Source organism: Ipomoea nil, unplaced genomic scaffold, assembly GCF_001879475.1.
Source record: "Ipomoea nil cultivar Tokyo-kokei standard unplaced genomic scaffold, Asagao_1.1 scaffold2279, whole genome shotgun sequence".
Taxonomy (NCBI): domain Eukaryota; kingdom Viridiplantae; phylum Streptophyta; class Magnoliopsida; order Solanales; family Convolvulaceae; genus Ipomoea; species Ipomoea nil.
In genome coordinates this window covers 1684317-1707349 of record NW_017618707.1, presented here as the reverse complement: position 1 = coordinate 1707349, position 23033 = coordinate 1684317, and the positions used below count along the sequence as shown (strand labels likewise).

General features: G+C 36.0%; 1 protein-coding gene and 1 pseudogene across 2 annotated transcripts; both read right to left on the bottom strand.

Moving 5' to 3' along the window:
- Positions 1–405: 405 nt before the first annotated feature.
- On the bottom strand, positions 406–5038 carry LOC109150628 (receptor protein kinase CLAVATA1-like). Of its 2 annotated transcripts, XM_019298604.1 has the most exons (3): positions 3471–5038; positions 2445–3254; positions 406–828 (listed from the first exon to the last, which is right to left on the bottom strand). In XM_019298604.1, exons 1-3 carry the CDS (start codon positions 4996–4998, stop codon positions 488–490), a joined length of 2679 nt encoding a protein of 892 aa, XP_019154149.1. In that variant the 5' UTR covers positions 4999–5038; the 3' UTR covers positions 406–487. The 2 variants fall into 2 exon arrangements, with proteins under 2 accessions (XP_019154149.1, XP_019154148.1); XM_019298603.1 differs by having other exon boundaries at positions 2445–5038.
- Positions 427–16416, bottom strand: LOC109150409 (annotated as a pseudogene).
- Positions 16417–23033: the final 6617 nt, after the last annotated feature.

Genomic DNA, 23033 nt, shown 5'->3' with positions numbered 1-23033 from the left:
AGAATTCATGCTTTGTAAAGACTAAAAATACTAAGGGTGCAATATAACCAAGATAATTAATGCAATCAATATCAACTCAAACACAATGGTCCTGTTTGGTAAATGGTTGTTAGTTAATAATTGTAACATATTAGCTGATTGGGTTAATTAGAGGGTATAACTAGTTAATAACATTAGCTGATTATAAAAATGTGTTTGGTAAATTAGTTAGCTGATAGTTGTTTGGTATAATTTCTTTTCTCAAAAAATTAATTGAAAAAGTTGGTTTGAGCAACTTTTTAAATTTTAGCATTTTGGAGTTACAAAAAACTAATTAACCAAACATTTATATTGATTTTTTAACCAAATCAAATAGCTAATAGTGGTCAAATAAATCAAAATTAACCTATAGACTAATTATTTTACCAAACAGGACTAATATAATAAATTATAAGTGAAAGATAACTCCATTTGAATTCTTGAAGGGAGGACAGACAGGAGGCCATACTTAGTGGGATATGTAAGAATGCAGTGTGAACAAGTGAACAACTTCTCTCATAGTTGGCCTGCTATCACTCTCATCCCTCACACACAACATTGCAATTTTAAACATGCTAATCACACTTGCAATTGAGTAGTCCTTCAGTCTTGAATCCACCAAAGCTAAGATGCAATCTTCATTTGATTGTTGACCAAGCTTTGAGATGCTCATTTTTACCCATCTTGCGAGATTGATCACTTCATCATCTACTTTAATCAACGCTTTACGACCCGTGATTAACTCCAATAACACCACACCAAAGCTGTACACCTCACTTTTGACACTAGCTTTCAAAGTTCTTGCATATTCTGCATATCCATTAAGAATTGAATCTTAGCAAATCATATGTATATATATTAACAAAATATTTACAACAACATATCTATCATTAATATTAAACAGATATTATATATCTTTTGTTAATACCAAGACTATGTGATCTAATGGTACCTAGGTTGAATTTCCATTTAGAAGGTTGTGAGTTTGAGCCTCATTGGAGGTGTTATTGGTTTTTTTGTGTTTCAGTAGGTTGAGAAGTTATATATGAACATATACTACATTGTAATAGATCGTGCATTATGCGCCATCAAAATCTCATGTTTTGTATGTACATAATTTCTTTGTGTATGTACATAATTTCTTTTCTAAAAAAAGCTAATTGGTACATAATTTCTTTTCTAAAAAAGTTAATTGAACAATTGTTATATCGTGCACAATGCATTATGCGCGCTCTTTGAGCAGCTTTTTGAATTTTAACATTTTGGAGTTGATTTTTTAACTAAGTCAAACAATTAATAGTGGCCAAATAAGTCAAAATTGACTGATAGGCTAATATTTTACCAAACATGGCCATAATCTTAACATAATACATAATACACATAAACTTTTAACATAATACACATAAACTCTTAACATAATATATGTGAACTCTTAATATAATACACATAAACTCCTAACGTAATATACATAAACTCTTAACATAATACACATACACTCTTATAGCACGTTTGGTTCACAGAATGAATTTTGAGGTAATAGGAATGCTATTCCATAAGGAATGGAATATGCAAGGAATAGAATATGAATTGTATTATATTGTTTGGTTCGTAGAAGGAATAGACTTTAGGAATTATATTACAGTGTTTGGTTGATTTAAGGAATAGAAATGAAATATGTTTTAAAAGACATAAATACCCTTATAAAAATATGTGATTGTGGCGATGGTGGCAGTGGCGTTGGTGGCGGCGGCAGCGGCGTTGGTGGCGATGGTGGTGGTAGTGGTGGCGTTTGGTGGCGGCGGCAGTGGCGTTGGTGGCGATGGTGGTGGTGGTGATGGTGGTGGTGGTGGTGGTGTGGTGTTGGTGGTGCTGGTGGCGGTGACGGTGGTCGGGTGGCGGCGACGACAGTGACGATGGTGGTGGCGGTGCTGGGGTGTTGGTGTTGGTGGTGGTGGCAGTGATGGTGGTGGCGGTGGAGACGGCGGCGGTGGTAGTGAAATAGGAAATAAATTTAATTGGGGGGTAAAATAGGAAATAAAAACTTTAGGCTATTCCTGAGAACTCAGGAATAGCCTAAAATCAGGGCCCCCCAGAAATCTCTATTCCCCTTGCAAGGGAAATAGGTTATTCCCGAGAACAATGTTCCTGGAGTACAAGTGGTTACCAAACAGAGGAATATGTCTATTATTAGGAATGCTATGTCATTCTAGGCCTATTCCGAGAACCAAACAGCCCATTAGGGTGTACAATGCATTATGCACCTTGGTGCACGGTAATTTGCCGAATATAAATCACGGTGACTCAATGACTCATTAGACAAGTCTAAATACCAGTGCGCATAAGGGATCTGCCCACTTTAAACATAATCTCACACTTACCTACTTATTGAGCTAAGTCCGGACGGGTAATTTAGAATTCATACTGACCTGGTGCAATGTAACCAAATGTGCCAACACAAGAGGACATGTACTCGGAAACTCCAACATTGTTGAAGGATTTGGCCAGCCCAAAATCAGCAATGCAAGCCATATAATCCGAAGTGAGTAAAATATTATTAGACTTTACATCCCTATGAATAATGGGAGGAGAGCAATCATGGTGCAAGTAACACAGCCCCTTTGCGGCTTCCACCGCAATTCGAAACCGCATCTCCCAAAGCAAATTGGCCCCTTTCGCCCCATGCAGTATCCCCGACAAGCTCCCATTAGGCATGTACTCGTACAACAACAAATTAGTATCTATCTTTGATACATAACCAAGTAATCCAACAATGTATCGGTGCTTGATTCTCCCCAATGTTTTAATTTCAGCAGAGAAACCAAGATCACAACGCCCAGTTCCTCGCCTGTCTAGCCTCTTTATTGCTATGATGACACCATTTGGCATGGAGCCTTTGTATACTGTCCCTGCTCCCCCTTGCCCAATTTTGTTTTCCTCTTTCAAACACTCAACAACATCATCTACTTTATATTCCACTTTCTTGAATGCTGTTAGTTTCCAAGCATTATTGGATTTTATGATCTTTTGTCTTCGAGTGCACCTTAACCATGTAACAGCAGATAAAATTGCTGCTGCTGTAGCCAAAATCAAGACAGTAATGATCAGTTTTGTGGTCCAAGAATGGTTGTTGTGATAGGCTGGCGGCGGTGAGCTTGGAGGTGAATAGAAGAGTCTTGGATTCCCGTCGAAAGACCGGTTATCGAAAAATGCTAACTGTCCATTGGTGGGTATCAGGCCTGAAAAATCATTGAAAGAAAGATCCAGGACAGTCAAACTGTTCATTAGCCCTAGTTCACTGGGAATTGAACCAGTGAGTAGATTTCTGGACAAGTGGAGTGCATTCAAGCGCCCCAGAAAAGAGATTTCCTTTGGGATTTTTCCGGTTAAACTATTTGCACTCAAGTCAATGGAATTCAGCTGTGTACACTGAGAAATTGAGGCTGGAATTTCACCTGTTAAACTGTTGCTGCTTAAATCCATGGTCACCAGCTTTTTCAAATGTGAAATTTCTTTTGGAATTTTCCCGGAGAATCTGTTGGAGTGGAGGGATAACTTCCAGAGGTTCTCTAAATTTCCGAATGCCGGAGGAATCTCGCCACTTATCCTGTTGTTGTGAAGATCAAGATCTGTGAGATTCTTGGCAAGCATCTTGGTCGGAAGCTTGCCGGAGAAGTAATTGTGTTGGAGATAAAGTAGATTAAGCAACGGAAAATTGAAGAACCCAGGAGGGATGGTTCCATTGAGATTGTTCTTCTCAACACGAATCTCATACAAGGACTTGCACTCGCCCAGGCCTTGAGGAAACGGTCCAGAAAAATTGTTTTCCATGAGAATTAGATCTTCAAGCTTCTCTCCCATACACAAATTTTCCGGTACTCTGCCGCTGAGTTGGTTTGACGCAACGTCAAGCTTCCTCAATCTGCCGTTTCGTCCGAGGTTTACCGGCAACTCGGATGTGAAATTGTTGTTCCAAACCTCTAAAACCTCTAGTCTGGGTAGATCACCGATGAACGCCGGAATTGTGCCATGGAACTTGTTTCTGAACAAGTGTATCCCGACCAGGCTCTTCAACTCAGCCAAACTTGGAGGAATTTCTCCGATCATATTATTGTATGAAAGATCCAGATGCATCAAACTCTCCAAACCGGAGAGCTCTGCCGGAATATGACCCGTGAGGCTGTTCTCGTACAAATACAGAATGTATAGCTGTTTTAGATTCCCTAGGTTTGGAGGAATTTCACCAGATAGGTTGCATTCGCTAAGATCAAGCACTTGAAGTGTGGTAACGGAGCCTAATTCTGGTGGAATGCCACTTTCAAATGTATTGTCGCGGCAAAGGATGAGCTCACGAAGATTCTGAAGCTGCGCCAAGCTTGCCGGTATAGTTCCGGTGAGGCGATTTCCTTGTAAATTTAAAGTCTGTAAACTCGAAATGTTAGAGTATATGTCCGGTATCTCTCCGGTGAAGTAATTTCCTCCGAGATTGACAACTTTCAGCTTCTTCAACTTCGCCAATTCACGAGGAAGTCTTCCGGAAAAGTTGTTATTGAAAACATCCAACACTTGAAGGTCAGCCATACCGAGCAAGATTTCTCCAGGGAAATGGCCGCTGAACCAATTGTTTGCGATAGTAATGGCTTTAATGGACGTGAGTTTCGCCATCTCCGATGGAAGCTCACCGGTGAGGTTGACGGAGGTAAGAGTCAAGTTTAAAAGCCTATCCAGCAGTCCAATCTCCGGCGGGAGGGAGCCGGAGAGCGGAACACCGGATATGGCTATAGAAATGACTCGTGAATCCTGATCGCATGCAACGCCGGAGAAAAAACAGTGCGAGGAGTTGCCGGCGACCCAATCACCGAGCTCCAAGCTTCCCGGTCCGACCAAAGAGGCTTTGAGCTTCAACAGAGTGTCAAGATCGGAGTATGCATAGATTAGGATAGTCGGAAAAAATAAGAGGAAATGAAACGGAGAAGAAAACATCTTTGATTCTCAACAAGTTTGATACCGTTCATGTGTACGCTGTTTCAGTAGTTTTTAAATAGCAGGCATATGAGGACTAGAATCTAACAAATGGACTGATTTTATAATTAATGATTTACCTCATCAATTTAAAGACTGGGTTCTGAATTAGTCAGATGAAGTTGGGATTAATTATTTATAAAAAAAAAAAAACGAGTTCTATTACATGTATTTTTAAATTTTATTCTCTCTACTGGTGGTTTGTGGTCCACTGGTATCGGATTGCTCCCTTATGTGGAAGGTCTAGGTTTTGAGTCTCGTTATAGGCATAGGTTGTATAGGTATCCCCTTTCCTTATTTGTAATATAAAAAAAAAAATTTCTACTCTCTCTAACAATGATATGATATTTTTATCATGTAGGTTCCAGTCTCTAACAATGATATGATATTTTTATCATGTAGGTTCCAGAGAAAATGTTTATATCAAAGATATGTGGGAGGGAATAGAAAATGAGAGTAAAAAGTGAGAATATATGTAGTATTTTCTTTAAAAAACCATATCAGATAAGGGACAGAGACTTATAGGTCATATGTTCACACTTATTCAGTTAATTCTCAAGTTGGGTGAAGAAATGGGGTTGATTTTAGCATATAGAAAGTTAATGATGATTTGATTTATCCCCATTGTTAGCGGCATAAAAATTGTTCACTTTCCGTATAATGTGGTGCAATTTTTATTTTTATTTTTTAATGTTACTGACTCAGTTACAATATAGTACGGAGTATTGTTTAAACATACTCCATCTGTTCTTTCTAAAAGGTTGAACCCCAACACACTTTGAGAGGTTAACTGGACATGAACCACAAATGCTAGACCTTTGCTTAATGCGCACAAGGAGGCCCCTCACTTTGAAAGGTTGAACCCCAACACACTTTGAGAGGTTAACTGGACATGAACCACAAATGCTAGACCTTTGCTTAATGCGCACAAGGAGGCCCCTCACTTTGAGAGGTTGCTCCCACACTGCTGCTGGTGAGATTCGATCTCTGGTCATTCTTATCCAACTTTCACCACTATGACCCGTTGAGCTGTCTATGCGGGCAACTTTTTCAATCTATTGAAGGTACAAAGAGTCAACAACGACTGATGTTCAATCTCATGACTTCCTATTTGGGAGATGTCACTACATGCCATCTGAGTACAATATACTTCTTTCTTTCTAAAACATTAAATCTCCAATTCCAAGAGCTCCCATATCACAGAATGTTTGGGATGGATTACTCCGTAGTCTCCATTGACTTTGACTTAAATACCGTTGGCTTAAATACCGTTGGCCGTAGCCGTAGCTGAAGGAGCAACCCAGGAAGGCAGGAACACGGTAGCTATCCAGTCAATTAAGGCTCTCTTTGAGAGAACCTTCCGGAGGATGATAATCAACCCATAAAATCGACTTTACTCAATCCAATTAAATAATAAAACAATAGACTCATGTTTGTAACGGAACGGATTAAACCCAATTGAATGTTTAATCTAGTTAAGAGCTTGTTTCACAGTTAGGGCTCTGTTTGGCAAACTTAGCTGAAAAGCTTTAAGCTAGGAATTGAAAGTTGAAAAGTTTTAAGCTAGGAGTTGAAAGTTGAAAAGCTTCAAGCCAGGAGTTGAAAGCTAAAAAACTTTAAGAACTTGTTATGATTGAAAGTGTTTGATAAAATTAGCGTTTTGATAAGCTGATAAAGGTAAAAAGACTAAAAAGGATATCTTCATAAAATTTAAATTTATTTGTTTTATATATTAAAATTAAACATTTTATCTTTAAAAAAAATTAACATTTTGAAATAAAACTATTAGCATAATTCTGATCTAGCATCTCATAATGAAGTAGCAATATTGTTGCAAATCTAATAATAATAATAATAATAATAATAATAATAAGGAGGTCTCAGGTGAAACATGCGGTGAGATCTGAGTCGTTGATCAAATCTATATCAAAGACTCAAATCAATGAAAATTTATTTTAAAAAAACGCGCATCCTGGAAGCTGGCAGAAGCAAAGTGTAATCAGTTATCAACTAGCAGTCAATTTACCAAATATTTTTCTAAAATCAGCTAATGCAATCAACTAGTTAAACCCAATCAACTAACATGCTATTTACCAAACACCCTTGATAAGTGTCAGAGACACACACTTTTAAGGTCCATTTAGGGTAAATTCTAGGCTAAAAGCAATCCTTTGTGTAGCAATATTGTGGCAATTAGCTATGTTTTGCATTGAACTGTAAATTACCACCGCACTTTATGTTTTGCAGGTTTTTAGGTAAGTTTCGGGCTTAAACGAGGCAAAGTGGCACAACCAGAATGAAAGCGGGATAAGAAGACAAGCCAGGACCAAGCCACGAGACCACAACGCATGTTGCAACGTGCGTTGTGGAGAGACAAAAACAGGGCTGATTTCCAGAAAGTTCTACGTACAGTACAACGTGGTTGTGACGCACGTTGGGCGACGTTAGTTCCTGGACAACGCACGTTGTCCGGGCGTTGGAGGCTGTAGAAGGAATTGAAAGGGGAGGCTATTTAAGTTGTTTTAGATCAGATTTATTGGAGGGCTTACAATTTTAGAGAGAGAATTTGATAGCTTAGCATTTAGAAATAGAGAGAAAACACTTTGTTGAAGAGATTTGAGTAGATTCAAGCTTAGTTTCTTGAGAGATTGATTGAAGGAAGAACTTGACAAACTCCATTTCATGAGATCTTGCAAGACTTGTTTCATTTCCTAATCTACTTTGGGTATTATTTCTAATCTTTCCATTTCTATTTGTTTTGCTAGGTTTAGATCTATGAATGCTTTTATGATTTCCATGTCTATTGCAGGCTAGCTTAGTTAGGGTTTGGATTGTGGAAGTGTGTGTTGATGATGCTTCTATGACTTAGTTTTTAAATTAGGGATTGATTGATTGCATTGCTTCTATGTCTTGTTGTTGGGGATTGACTTGTTTGTATCCTAGGAATTTGATCACCTCCTATGGTGTTTGAGGGATTGACCTATGCTAGGTCAATCCAAGCTCCCATCCTTAGCATTTCCTAGCTCAAGGAACCCTACGGGGCTTGGTTGGGAAGGAGTTGAAGGCAAGGTATTCGAGGAAAAGGTTTAGGTGAAACCTAAACAAAGTCCTAGTAGTCTAAGTTACGAAAGGATGTAAGCCACTCCCTAGACTTAGCAATGGCATCCTCTTTCCCTATGTCAAATGATCCCCTAAGCATCTTCATCCACACCAAGCAATTCAACCCTACTTATCTTTCATTTGATTATTATTTGTTAGCATTCATTTCTTTAGTTCACTACGACGTTATTCTATTGTGTGCGTGTGACATGCTATCAAACAATATCAATGTTGGTAATTTGCAAAATTAGCTACTTAGGGGTAACTCCGAGCGGTCATCCCTTGAGAACGACATAATCCGGGATTCATCCCAACACAATCTACCTATCGTAAGAAAATACGACCCATCAACCCTGTTTTGTTAATAAATATATGGATATTGATCAAGTTTAGAATTCATACTGACCAATGTAACCAAATGTGCCAACACAAGAAGACATATACTCGGAAACTCCAACGTTGTTGAAGGTTTTAGCCAGCCCAAAATCTACAATGCAAGCCATCCATACTGACATGTTAAGATATGATAACCTGAATCCATATTGACCCAATCCAAATGTGGTGTCCACATCTCCTTCTAAACCTCTTTTCTTAAAGGTGAGTTGATTAGTGAGAGATGTGGCTATGATATTGCTCTATTCTCATAGTGACAACATCTTTTCCATGTACCTCTTGCATAATTCGGCCACAACCATGCAAAAGTCAATACAAACCACCAAGCTGACAACTAGAGCCATCATCAAGTTGTTACACTAGCTCATAGCACAATTCAATCACATAACATTAATCACAAAAGATGACTTAATCCAATCCCTAATTGAATCTAGCTAAGCATTCTAGGAATGCAAATGAATGCATTAATTCAAACAAGAGACATTGCAATTACAATTGGAAGAAAGAAGATGCAAACGAAACAGGAAATACTTAGCTTGGATTAAGAACTATAGTAAATTATAAATATGCAAATTGCAAGATGAAATATGAAATTGTTCTTCGAATCTTCTTCATAGTTGTATTGATTACACAAATGAAATGTTTGGAGTGATTTTCTCTCCCAGAAAACATCAGAGAGAGTGGAGAATGAAAAGTTCCCTAAAAAAATAACTACTTAAGGCCATTTATTCCCCTCAAATCGCGCCAAAAATACAAGTTAAATCATATTCTGGACCCGTGGTCACGATGGGACTCACGGTGTGAGTGTGAGTTCCACCATGACTTTTCAGCACATTTCGTAGGTTCCAGAGGTCACGGTGACACGCCGTGACCGTGACCATGACTTTCCACTCTGCGCAGTAGTTCTAGTTTCTATGCCATTTTTCACCTTGTAGACGTTAAAACTATACTTTTTTTGTCTTCATAGAAGTTGTAGCACTTTGAAATATATTTCCAATGAAGTTGGAACACTTCATTTGGACATTCCTACGCTTAGATATGCTTAAAATACCAAGACGTAGCCTAGAAGAGAAAAATGCAGAGTAGAATGGAGTGACACTGGCACTCACAGCGTGAATGCTAGTGTGAGTCATGATCTTCACTTCCAAATGAATATTTTTTCATCCCCTTTGTTCCTTTGGGTCCCTTTCAACTCACTCTTTTTTCACTTTCTTGACCTCTCATGACTCCCGAAACAGGTCTTTGTGCCAAGATGACTCCAAAACACATCCAATTGAGTTCCAATTTACATGATGTTACAATTAATGTCTCCAAATCATCTAAATGACACAAAGGAATCAAATAAGCACATACTTAGCATCCAATTAACATGAAATTATATGAGTTTGATATCAATTGTGCACCTAAAAGTACTAAGCATTAGCGCTTATCACAAGTATCATCATAATGTTGTTTATTCTCATCATGGAGGAATAAGTATACGTATCAAAGTAATCATGACGCTTACATTACTTGTAACATTTTATTAGAAGTCTGGTATTATACTTCTCAATTGAACCATCTGATTTCATCTTTTGTCTCAAGACCCATTTGGACTTGAAAGGTTTAAATCCTAAAGGAATAAAATCAATTAGTTCCCAAGTATGATTCTGAAAAATAAATTCAACTTCACTTCTTATAACCTTCTCTCACATTGGTCATTCAGTAAAAGTCACAACTTCTACATAAGTTTGAGGCTTATTTTTTAACATACAAGTTAGAAAATTCAGGTCATTTTCTAATAAAAAAGTTAGAATATTACTATTATACTTAAACAAATATGTCAGAAAATCAAGACCAAAATACTTTTCAATCCTAGCTCATTCACTGCGTCAAGGCTTGAGCTCGGGTTCATGTCCACACTCCCATTTTCATTATACATAGCCTCGTTGAATGTTCATTTTGACATATTAGGTCGTTCATTGTACATATATGGAGATACGTTTTCAAAGAATAATGCATTTCTCGATTGAATAATCATGTTCTTATGTATATCTTGGTTATGAGACTCGTTCACTAATAACTGAATACCACTATTGTTCTGTGCATAACATTTGCAAGACACACTCACACTTTCAAGTATTGATGGGAAAGTCTCCTACCTTTTCCACAACTTGTAAGGAATCTTATCAAATATCTTGTGGTGTACCTTATTTAAAAGGTAACTGCTTGACAAAATTGCCTCACCCCACATATTTTTGGGTAAACATGAACTTATCAACATCTCATTCATCATCCATTTCAATATGTGTTTTTTACGTTTAGTAACACTATTTGATTGAGGTGAATAAGGTATCATACACTCATGTACGATACCATTTTTGGGGCACTAATCACCAATTGGTGTTCATATTCACCACCTCGATTACTTCTAACCGCCTTAATTTTTTTGTCAAGTTGGTTTTTCACTTCATTCTTATAAAGCATGAATATATAAACATCATTTTTACTTTTAAGCAAATACACATATCAGTATCATTTGCTATCAATAAAGGTAATAAAATATTTATTGTCAAATTGTGTTTGTATTGATTTAAATCACATACATTGCTATGCATTAATTCAAGGGATTATGTTTTGCTTTCAATTGATTTCAAAAAGAGTTCTTCTTGTTAGTTTTGCTCCAAAACAAACTTTACATTTGTGATTAACATTAATTTAGAATTTAAAAATGTAGTTCAAGTTAATTAACCTATGGAAAGAATTAAAATTAATATAACCAAGTCTACCTTTTCAAAGATTGGAAGACACCCAAATAGAAGACTCGTTGGAACACAAAGAGTCAATACCGTCTCCACTAAGGTTCGATCGCATGGCCTTTTATATGAAAAGTCACTACATGCCATCTGAGCACAAAATGCTTGGCAGCAAAGTTAAACATTTAAACCTTCTCACCATTGGTAGTCTTGAATGTGGTAAATAACTCATGGTTGGAAGTTGGAACAAACATGTTGAGTTGCACCGGTGTCAATAACCACATTTCTTCTTATTGGTGCCCTTTTCAACATTAGTAGCCTTGAAGCTGGTAAATAACTCACGATTGGATCTCAACCAATGAACCACAACCCAACACATTTGTTCCAATGTCATTGACACTGATGCGCACCACCTTCAAGTTATTTACCACCTTCAAGTAGTCTTGAAGGTGCCCTTTTCAACACCGCATCAGTGTCTATGAACCACTTTTCTTCTTATTTCGTGCCTTGCAATCAACAGACTTGTGGCTATTTTGTTGGATCTCAACGTTGCACTATGCTTATTTCCCAGTAGGTCACACATCTTGTAAATCAAATACGCTTAACCACGGAGTTCTTTGATTATCTGGTTGTCATATCCTTCTTAAAACCAATTGGTGATAAGTAAGTGGACATTAACTATTTAACTACATCCCTCCATGGTAAACCACAACGTCACATCTCGAATTGAGCAAAGGTGGCTGAACTTGGCTGACCCGGCCGACGCCCAACACATCTTGTGACAATTAAAACTAACACTTTCCATGAAATTTATTCTTTGAAATGACACCTTTAGGATATAGAGTTTATTTGTCTTATTTTTTATTTTTATTCTGGAGTTAGAATACCAACTTGTAACTAATATCCATGATTTGGGTGATTTATTTTCCATATGTAGTCTTAATCATTAATTGGTAATTTGGGTGATATAATACCCTGACAAGGGCTTGTGATGGACAAATTCATCTTTATTCTCAAAGCAATAAAAACACCCTATCTTCCAAGTCCTAAAGCTTTTCACTTTATTTTCCGACCAATTGTGTTAGCTAAGTGTCGACTACTTAGGTCAGAAAACTGGCATCGGCTTACTTAATAGGAATTCTTGAAGAGAGGATGGATACGAGGCCATACTTAGTGGGATATATGAGAATGCAGTGTAAACAAGTGAACAATTTCTCTCATAGTTGGCCTGCTATCACTCTCATCCCTCACACACAACATTGCAATTTTAAACATGCTAATCACACTTGCAATTGAGTAGTCCTTCAGTCTTGAATCCACCAAAGCTAATATGTTGCAATCTTCATCATTTGATTGTTGGCCTAGCTTTGAGATGTTCATTTTTACCCATCTTACGAGACTGATCACTTCATCATCTAATTTAATCAACGCCTTACGACCAGTGATTAACTCCAATAACACCACTCCAAAGCTGTACACATCACTTTTGACGCTAGCTTTCAAAGTTCTTGCATATTCTGCATATCCATTGAGAAAAAACTATTACCAAATCATATGTATATATATTAACAAAATATTTACAACAACATAGCTATCATTAATATTAAATAGATATTGGCCCATTGGTTAGCATATTTAGCTTTATCAGTCAATTTTGACTTTTTGACCATCCACTATTAATTAGTTGTTTGACTTGGTTAAATAATCAATATGAGTGTTTGATTAATTAGTTTTTTATAACAACTTATTACTTCAAAATGTTAAAATTCAAAAACCTGCTCAAAGTAGCTTTTTTGATTAGCTTTTTGAGAAAGTCATTTTGCATATAATCAACTCAGCTAACAGCTAATTTACCACACTTTTCTACAATCACAATGAATATTATCAACTAGTCGAACTCATTAATCCAAACAGCTAATACCTATTTACCAAACACTCCATTATATATCTTTTTTTTAATAAATGTATGGATATCGATCAAGTTTATGACCCTGTTTGGTAAAATAGTTTGTCAATTTTAATTTATTTGACCACTATTAATTGTCTAACTTGGTTAAAAAATCAATATAAGTGTTTGGTTAATTAGCTTTTTGTAACTTCAAAATGCTAAAATTTAAAAAGTTGCTCAAATCAACTCTTTTAATTAGCTTTTTGAGAAAAGAAATTATACCAAACAGTTATCAGCAAATAACTAATTTACCAAACACCTTTCAACAATCAGCTATTGTTATCAACAATGTTGAAAAATTCGCTAGGCGCCTAGAACGCCTAGGTGGGTGCCTAGAGCGCCTAGGAGGCCGACCGCTTAGCGCCTAGGCGCGATTTTTTCAATACTGATTATTAACTAGTTGTACCATCTAATTAACCCAATCAGTCAACAGCTAACAACCATTTATCAAATATGGCCATATCTATAATTCATACTGACCTGGTGCAATGTAACCAAATGTGCCAACACAAGAGGACATGTACTCGGAAACTCCAACATTGTTGAAGGATTTGGCCAGCCCAAAATCAGCAATGCAAGCCATATAATCCGAATTGAGTAAAATATTATTAGACTTGACATCTCTATGAATGATGGGAGGTGAGCAATCATGGTCCAAGTAAGATAGCCCCTTTGCCGCTTCCACCGCAATTCGAAACCGCATCTCCCAAAGCAAATTGGCTCCTTCCTCCGTCCCATGCAATATCCCCGACAAGCTCCCATTAGGCATGTACTCATACAACAACAAATTAGTATCTATGTTTGATACGTACCCAAGTAATCCAACAATGTATCGGTGCTTGATTCTCCCCAATGTTCTAATTTCAGCAGAGAAACCAAGATCACAACGCCCAGTTCCTCGCCTGTCTAGCCTCTTTATTGCTATGATGACACCATTGGGCATGGAGCCTTTGCATACTGTCCCTGCTCCTCCTTTCCCAATTATGTTTTCCTCTTTCAAACACTCAACAACATCATCTACTTTATACTCCAGTTTCTTGAATGCTGTTAGTTTCCAAGCATTATTGGATTTTATGATCTTTTGTCTTCGAGTGAGCATTAAACATGCAACCGCAAAAAAAAATACTGCTGCAGTCAAAAAAATGAAGGCAGTAATTAGCAGTTTTGAGGTCCAAAAATGGTTGTTGTGATACACTGGCGGCGATGAGCTTGGAGGTGAATAGAAGAGTCTTGGATTCCCGTAGAAAGACCGGTTATGGAATAATGCTAACTGTCCATTTGTGGGTATCAGGCCTGAAAGATGATTGAAAGAAAGATCCAGGACAGTCAAACTTCTCATTAGCCCCAGTTCATTGGGAATTGAACCAGTGAGTAGATTTCTGGACAAGTTGAGTGCATTCAAGCGCCCCAGAAAAGAGATTTCCTTTGGGATTTTTCCGGTTAGATTATTTGCACTCAAGTCAAATGAATTCAGCTGTGTACACTGGGCAATTGAGGCTGGAATTTCACCTGTTAAACTGTTGCTGCTTAAATCCATGGTCACCAGCTTTTTCAAATGTGAAATTTCATTTGGAATTTTCCCGGAGAATCTGTTGGAGTGGAGGGATAACTTCCAGAGGTTCTCTAAATTTCCCAATGCCGGAGGAATCTCGCCACTTATCCTGTTGTTGTGAAGAACAAGATCTGTGAGATTCTTGGCAAGCATCTTGGTCGGAAGCTTGCCGGAGAAGTAATTGTCTTGGAGATAAAGTTGACTAAGCAACGGCAAATTGAAGAACCCAGGCGGGATGGTTCCATTGAGATTGTTCTTCTCAACACTAATCACATACAAGGACTTGCACTCGCCCAGGTCTTGAGGAATCGGTCCAGAAAAATTGTTTTCCATGAGAATTAGAGCTTCCAACTTCCCTCCCATACACAAATTTTCCGGTACTCTGCCGCTGATTTGGTTTGACGAAACGTCCAGATATCTCAATCGGCCGTTTCGTCCGAGGTTTACCGGTAATTCGGATGTGAAACTGTTGTTCCAAACCTGTAAAACCTCTAGTTTGGGTAGATCACCGATGAACGCCGGAATTGTGCCTTGGAACTTGTTTTTGAACAACTTTATCACGACCAGGCTCTTCAACTCACCCAAACTTTGAGGAATTTCTCCCATCATATTATTCATTGAAAGGTCCAGTTCCACCAAACTCTCCAAACCCGAGAGCTCCGCCGGAATATGGCCTGTCAGGCTGTTCCGGTACATACAGAAAGGGCAGCTGTTTTAGATTCCCTAGACTTGGAGGAATTTCACCAGAAAGCTTGCATTCGCTAAGATCAAGCATTTCAAGTGTTGTGATGGAGCCTAATTCCGGTGGAATATGACCTGTCAGGCTGTTCCCGTACAAATACAGAAACTGTAGCTGCTTTAGATTCCCTAGACTTGGAGGAATTTCACCGGAAAGGTTGCATCGGCTAAGATCAAGCAATTCAAGTGTGGTGATGGAGCCTAATTCTGATGGAATGCCACTTTCAAATGTATTGAAGTAGCCAAGGCAGAGCTCACGAAGATTCTGAAGCTGAGCCAAGCTTGCCGGTATAGTTCCGGTGAGGCTATTTCCTTGTAACTTTAAAGTCTGTAAACTCGAAATGTTAGAGTATATTTCCGGTATCTCTCCGGTGAAGTAATTTCCTCCGAGATTGACAACTTTCAGCTTCTTCAACTTCACCAATTCACGAGGAAGTCTACCGGAAAAGTTGTTATTGTAAACATCCAACACTTGAAGGTCCGTCATGCCGAGCAAGATTTCTCCAGGGAAATGGCCGCTGAACCAATTGTCTGAGATAGTAATGGCTTTAATGGACGTGAGTTTCGCCATCTCTGATGGAAGCTCACCGGTAAGGTTGACGGAGGCGAGAGTCAAGTTTAAAAGGCTATCCAGCTGCCCAATCTCCGGCGGGAGGAAGCCCAAGAGCGGAACAGCGGATATGACTATAGAAATGACTCGTGAATCCTGATCGCATGCAACGCCGGAGAAAAAACAGTGCGAGGAGTTGCCGGCGACCCAATCACCGAGCTCCGAGCTTCCCGGTCCGACCAAAGAGGCTTTGAGCTTCAACAGAGTGTCAAGATCGGAGTATGCATAGACTAGGGTAGTAGTAAAAAATAAGAGGAAATGAAATGGCGAAAACATCTTTGATTCTTAACAAGTTTGAAACCGTTCATGTACAAGTTGTTAAATACTTGGCACAGGAAGATTAGGATTTGATAGATGAACTGATTTCATAATTGGTGATCTACATGAATCTAAAGACGTGTTCTGAATTAGCACTACTTGAAATTATTTAATTTCCCACCACCTAAAAGTGATTTTAAATCAAGTTGAAAGCAAAAAATGGTCGAAAATAGCAATAAGGGTTTTTTCTGGATACCAAAAGTGGTCGGGCTTTTGACTTGATTTAATTTCAGAATTTCCAGTAGTGTAGTCGGATGAAGTTGAGATCAATTACCTATAAAAAAAATAAGGACTGCATAGACCAAGGATAAAGTTTATCTAACATTAAACTAAGTTATCATGATTTACATCTTTTCCGATGCTCTGTCCGATCCAAGCGTGAAGCTCCTTGAGATTGAAAATTCAAAATTTTGAAAACAACATATCAGATAAGAGACAGAGACTTACTAGTCATTCGTTCACACTTATTAGTCTTTATTATTAATAAAGACACTTTATTTTTTATTTTTGAAAACAAAGACACTTTGTTTATCATTGCTATAAAGGAGCCATACTAAAACAAAAGCAAGTAATATTATACTGCGCATTAGCACAAAATTCTTCTCTTCTTTTCCTTAATGTTTGACGACGACCTTGTGGTCGGAGAATAAACATCAATGCAAACATGTTTTTTACGAAAGCCTAATAAAAGGTATGTAAAGGTTGAACCAACTCTTCTTTATATGTGTGTACAAGATCGAAGTAGTTAGCAGTAAAGGGAACTTTTATTCGAAAAGTTATTTTCAAATTCTAAGTCCATGATAATTCATGAATACCTCTAGACCCGTGACACTCATAATTTTTTTAAAATTGATTAACTTACTTCCGAGAATGTTAAGAGAGTTGAAGCATGCGTTAATTTTTATAATACAATAAATTCTAACAAGTTTATTATTTGAGAACTCAAATATATCGTTTTCAATGAATTTAAACAAAGGAACACTTACCAGGACTATGTGGTCTAATGGTATCCGAGTTGGACTTTCATTTGGAAGGTTGTAAGTTCGAGTCTCAGTGGAGGCGTTATTGGCTCTTTGTGTTTCAGTAGATTGAGAAAAATACTACATTCTAATAGAGCTAGTAGCATTCAAAAAAAGAAAAACAAAAGCGTTTGGTAAAATTTCGAGAATAGAGAGAGATTTGTTTTTTTCATTATGCACAAGATATATTTATAGGAGAGTGATGCAAAGGGCAAATTATTGTGTGGACTGTGGTCCATACAATATTATGTGGACCATAACAAAAAGTGCATTTTTAATATACTAAATGTACATTATTTTTGTAGTGAATGTATATTATACAAATAATGTACACTCAGAACAAAAATAATGTACATTCCTGAATACAGTGTATATTATTTTACAGTAGACAAAATATGGTCCACACAATAATGATTGCAAGCAAAGGTCCACGCAACCATTGGACCAGATATGCACAAGATATTCAGACTTCTTAACAAGTTGAATTGTATCTAGCCCAAACTCACATCCCTATCCAATCGTAATGCTATGGACCCGTGTCCAACATGCATTGTGGACACGGATAACGGTGCCGTTTGTGGCACCGTTATCTTCCATTTTTTTTAATTTCAGACCACTTCGTTATAGGAGTATATGTTCATAATTTTATCACTATATGTTCATAATTGTAAATTCATAATGTCAGAGCTATGTGTTCATAATTTCATAACTGTACATTCATACTTCCATAACTGTACATTCATAATTCCGTAACGGTACATTCATAATTCAGTAACTGTAAATTCATAATTTTCGAATCTCTATGTTCACAATTTTAGAGCTTTATGTTCATAATTTTATCACTATATGTTCATATTGTAAGTTCATAATGTCATAGCTCTGTGTTCATAATTCCATAACTGTACATTCATAATTCCATAACTGTACATTCATAATTCCCTAATTGTACATTCATAATTTCATAACTGTACATTCATAATTTGCAAAGCTCTATGTTCACAATTTTAAAGCTCTATGTTCATAATTTTATCACTATATGTTCATAATTATAAGTTCATAATGTCAGAGCTCTGTGTTCATAATTCCATAACTTACATTCACAATTTCATAACTGTACATTCATAATTCCATAACTGTACATTCATAATGCCACAAACGAATGACGCCGTTAACGGCGAGACAAAATTAATTTTTTTTTAAACTGAAATGTCGCGTTTTTCCTGAAAATGACGTCGTTTTGGACTCGTGTCTACAATGAATTGTGGACACAAGTCCACAGCATAATTTGTGCATCCCTATCTAATATTGGACAAAAGGGCCTTCCTAAACTCTATTTTTCCCATCTCAAATGAGTACACTTTCATAATCAATTTCTCATTCATCCATTATACATTTTGTATACAATATATCAAATTAAAACTCTCACTAAGGATAACTCGAATCCATATTGATACAACTAAAATCAAAAGTGAACCTCACTTAAAATTACACATCAAAATCACCAATATAATGTACTTTATATCCCATTTTAGCTATAAAAAAAATAAAAATAAAAAAATTCAACAATATAATTTACCACATGAATGAAAGTTGAGTTTTTTACACTGAAAAATGACACAATAGTGTGCAACGGACAATCCTGCATAAGATAGTTAGGTGTTACCCTTTGAATCCTTCCTCGTAAAGATATATTTATATTTACTTTATCGACTATCTGGTAGAACGCAATGTCTTTGGACTATACTGTTATTAAGATAAATATGATACGTCTTATGTAGGAACCTCTAAACTTTTGTTTAGTTGTCATGGGTGTGCTCGTTTTGACTATGGAACACTTGCCCTTGTTTTGTAAAAGTTTCTAAGGAATTGAACTCTTATATATGATTCTCCTTTGAACCAGTATCTTGCATATTCTACTCATGTCAACTAACCTTTCAGAACCATTAAAGCATTCATACATGCTAATATTGTGCATGGGTCACTATTTCAACGAGTTGTTAGGAGTTCGAGACCCCCACAGTGACTCTACTTCGTCCTATAATTTTGTTGCCCCATTTGAACCTAGGTTCTAACTAGGTCAGATATTCACTATAGAATTTTTATTCTAAGGTTATAGTCTCATTCCTCGTGACAACTTCTCTACAAATTAAATTTTCTACTTAACCCTTTGGTTAACAGATCCAATATAGTATACTTTGACTTCATGTAGCCAAGCAAGATTTACCGACAAAAAATGGCGTGCAGTGACTGGTGGTGGCGATGGGGTCAGCGGTGGCTGAGCATGGTAGTAGAGGTGGCGTCGTCGGTGTTGGCTGAAAGTGGCAGTGGCAGTGGTGTCAGCGTGTGGAGAGGAGAGGAGTGTGGCTTGGCGTTGCAATCTATATAGATCTAGATTTGTACAAATTGACTTTTGGTATAGCAAATATTTGGTAATAATAAAGGTTAAGGGTTCGAATCCTTTGGCATCAACATAGTTTTACATTTTTTTTGACTCATTTCCCTATGGTTTCAAAACACAGTAACGTTTTTAATAGATTTTTTAATATTTAATACACACATATATATACATTATTTTTATATTAATAGTGAGATGTGTAATTTATAATTTTTTTAATTAATTTTTGGTCATTTTTATTATTATATCTTGATATGTAAAAGAAAATACGAATTTTGGTGATTATATATATTAATTTAAGGTAATTTTGTGTGCTTGTGCATGTTAATGACTTCCGATTTTTTTTTTTTTATTTTATTTTGAAATTTGGTGATTTTAAGATGGGTTATTGTGATTAAATATTAACGTGTGAATACCTATGTGGCAAGAATTATTATTATTATTATTATTAGGAATAAGGGTCAAATAGGCCATCCAACTGCACACAATAATTCAATTAGGCCACTGAACTTAAAAAAACCAACAATTGGGTCCCTAAACTAACCAATTTCAAACAAAATTTTCAATTTGAAGGTTTCCAACAGGTCATCCTTCCAAATAAATTATTTTTTTAAAAAATAAAATTTTAAAATTAATTATTAAAAAAAAAAACAGGACGAAGAAACTCTTCGTCTCGGGCCATGGAGACGAAGAAACTGGCCGGAGACGGTTTTTTTTTTTAAATTAAAAAATAATTATGTTTTAAAATTTATTTTTTAAAAAATAATTAATTTGAGAGGATGACATGTTGGAAACCTTGAAATTGGAATAATTGTTTGAAATTGGTTAGTTTAGGGACCTAATTGTTGGTTTTTTCAGTTCAGTGGCCTAATTGCATTATCGTGTGCAGTTCAATGGCCTATTTGACCCTTATTCCTTATTATTATTTTGAATTTTGGCATTTTAAATGTTAAATTATGAATTTTAATAATCTTTTTTCTGAAATATGTATTTTGATGAAATAAGTATTTAGATTATTTAGATATGGTAAGTTTTTAATTATTCTCAAACTATCGAGGCCATGTTTAGATTTTGAGCCGTGCAAGATGAGCGACAACATACGGGGCCTCAATTAATTTTTAGATGATCCAATATTTATATTTGACCTAGGTCCTTAAGAAATTAAAAAAAAAAAAATCTACAATCAATCCTAAAACTCAACAGTTTTTTTTTTTCAAATTACTTCTCTCTCCTAATAATTAGGGGCAAATTATGCTTTGCATCCGTGTGCACCATGCATGGTGCACACGGATGCAAAAACGACGTCGTTTTAACTAAAAACGCGTGTCCCACTTAAAAAAAAAATCAATTTTGATTCCCAACAACATAATTTCCACACTGTCGCCGCCAAGGTTCAAACCTTGATTTCTTACCCCAAATACTGTCCACTAAACCATTGAACTAATCCCATGCGGGTATAATTATGCAATTCTAGATGTATAGTTATGAAGTTATAGATGTGTAGTTATGCATGTAATTCTAGATTTATACTTATGAAGTTATAGATGTGTAGTTATGCATGCAATTCTGGATTTATACTTATGAAGTTATTGATGTATAGTTATGCAACTCTGGATGTACAGTTATGAAGTTATAGATGTGTAGTTATGCATGCAATTCTGGATTTATACTTAAGAAGTTATAGATGTATAGTTATGCATGCAATTCTGGATTTATACTTATGAAGTTATGGATGTATAGTTATGCAATTCTGGATGTATAGTTATGAAGTTATGGATGTGTAGTTATGCAATTCTGGATATATAGTTATGAAGTTATGATTTTTTTTTTAAGTCGACGTCAAAACGATGTCGTTTTTGCATCCGTGTGCACAATTCATGGTGCACACAAATGCATAGCATAACGCTCCATAATTAGGAATTACTTATACTTTTAGTAGGACATCATTTATTTATAAGAATGAGGTCACAAACATCCAAAACCGGCCTTAATCGAGACAGCACACTCACACTCAATTTTGAACTACCTCGGTGGGCCATAGTTCCATTTTGGGTTGAATGTTTGTGGGGATAAATTTTTTTGGCCATAACCCTTAAATGAGGCAAATTATAGGTGCATGATCAACAGGGTCGTTCCAATAAAAATTGGGATTCTGTGTAATATTTTGATTTGGACCTCCTTTTTTAACTAATTTTTATATATAAATAATAGTTGTTCAAAAAATTGTGTTAAAAATTTAAAATATAAATATTGTATAAAAAATACATCTAACATTTCATTTAAAAAGTGACATACGTTGTGCACACTTAGATGCAAAATCATCCACCAAACTTTTGATATCAACTTCTTCCAATTGTAAAATGTCATTTTCAATAGAGATTAAAGCTAATCCATTGTTACAATGGGAGCGTTATGCCCTGGACCCGTGTCCACCATATGCATGGTGGACACGCTATATATTCATAATTTTTATACTGTAAATTCATAATTTTTATACTATAGATTCATAAAATTTATAATGTAGATTCATAATTTCTATAATGCACATTCATAATTTCTGTAATGTAGATTCATAATTTCTATACTGCACATTCATAATTTCTGTACTGTAGATTCATAATTTTTATACTGTAGATTCATAATTTTTATACTGTAGATTCATAAAATTTATAATGTAGATTTATAATTTCTATACTGCACATTCATAATTTTTGTACTGTAGATTCATAATTTGATAACTATGTGTTCATAATTTGATAATTATACAGTTAAGAAATGATGAATCTACATTACATAAATTATGAATCTATAGTACAGAAATTATGAATGTGCAGTATAGAAATTATGAATCTACATTATAAATTTTATGAATCTACAATTTAAAAATTATGAATCTACAGTATAGAAATTATGAATGTACAGTATATAAATTATGAATGTACAGCGTGTCCACCATGCACATGGTGGACACAGGTCCATAGCATAATTTGCTGATACGGTGTATGTTTTTTTTTTTTTTTTTTTTTTTTTTTTTAAAGAAAGGTTTATGAGCTTTGGGCTTTTTTTGAAGAAAGGTTTATGAGCTTTAAGTTTTTTTTTGAAGAAAGGTTTATGAGCTTTGGGCTTTATTTGTAGTCTTTCGCATTGAAGCGTAAACTGCCTATATATACTATGTTTTTTTTTTTAATT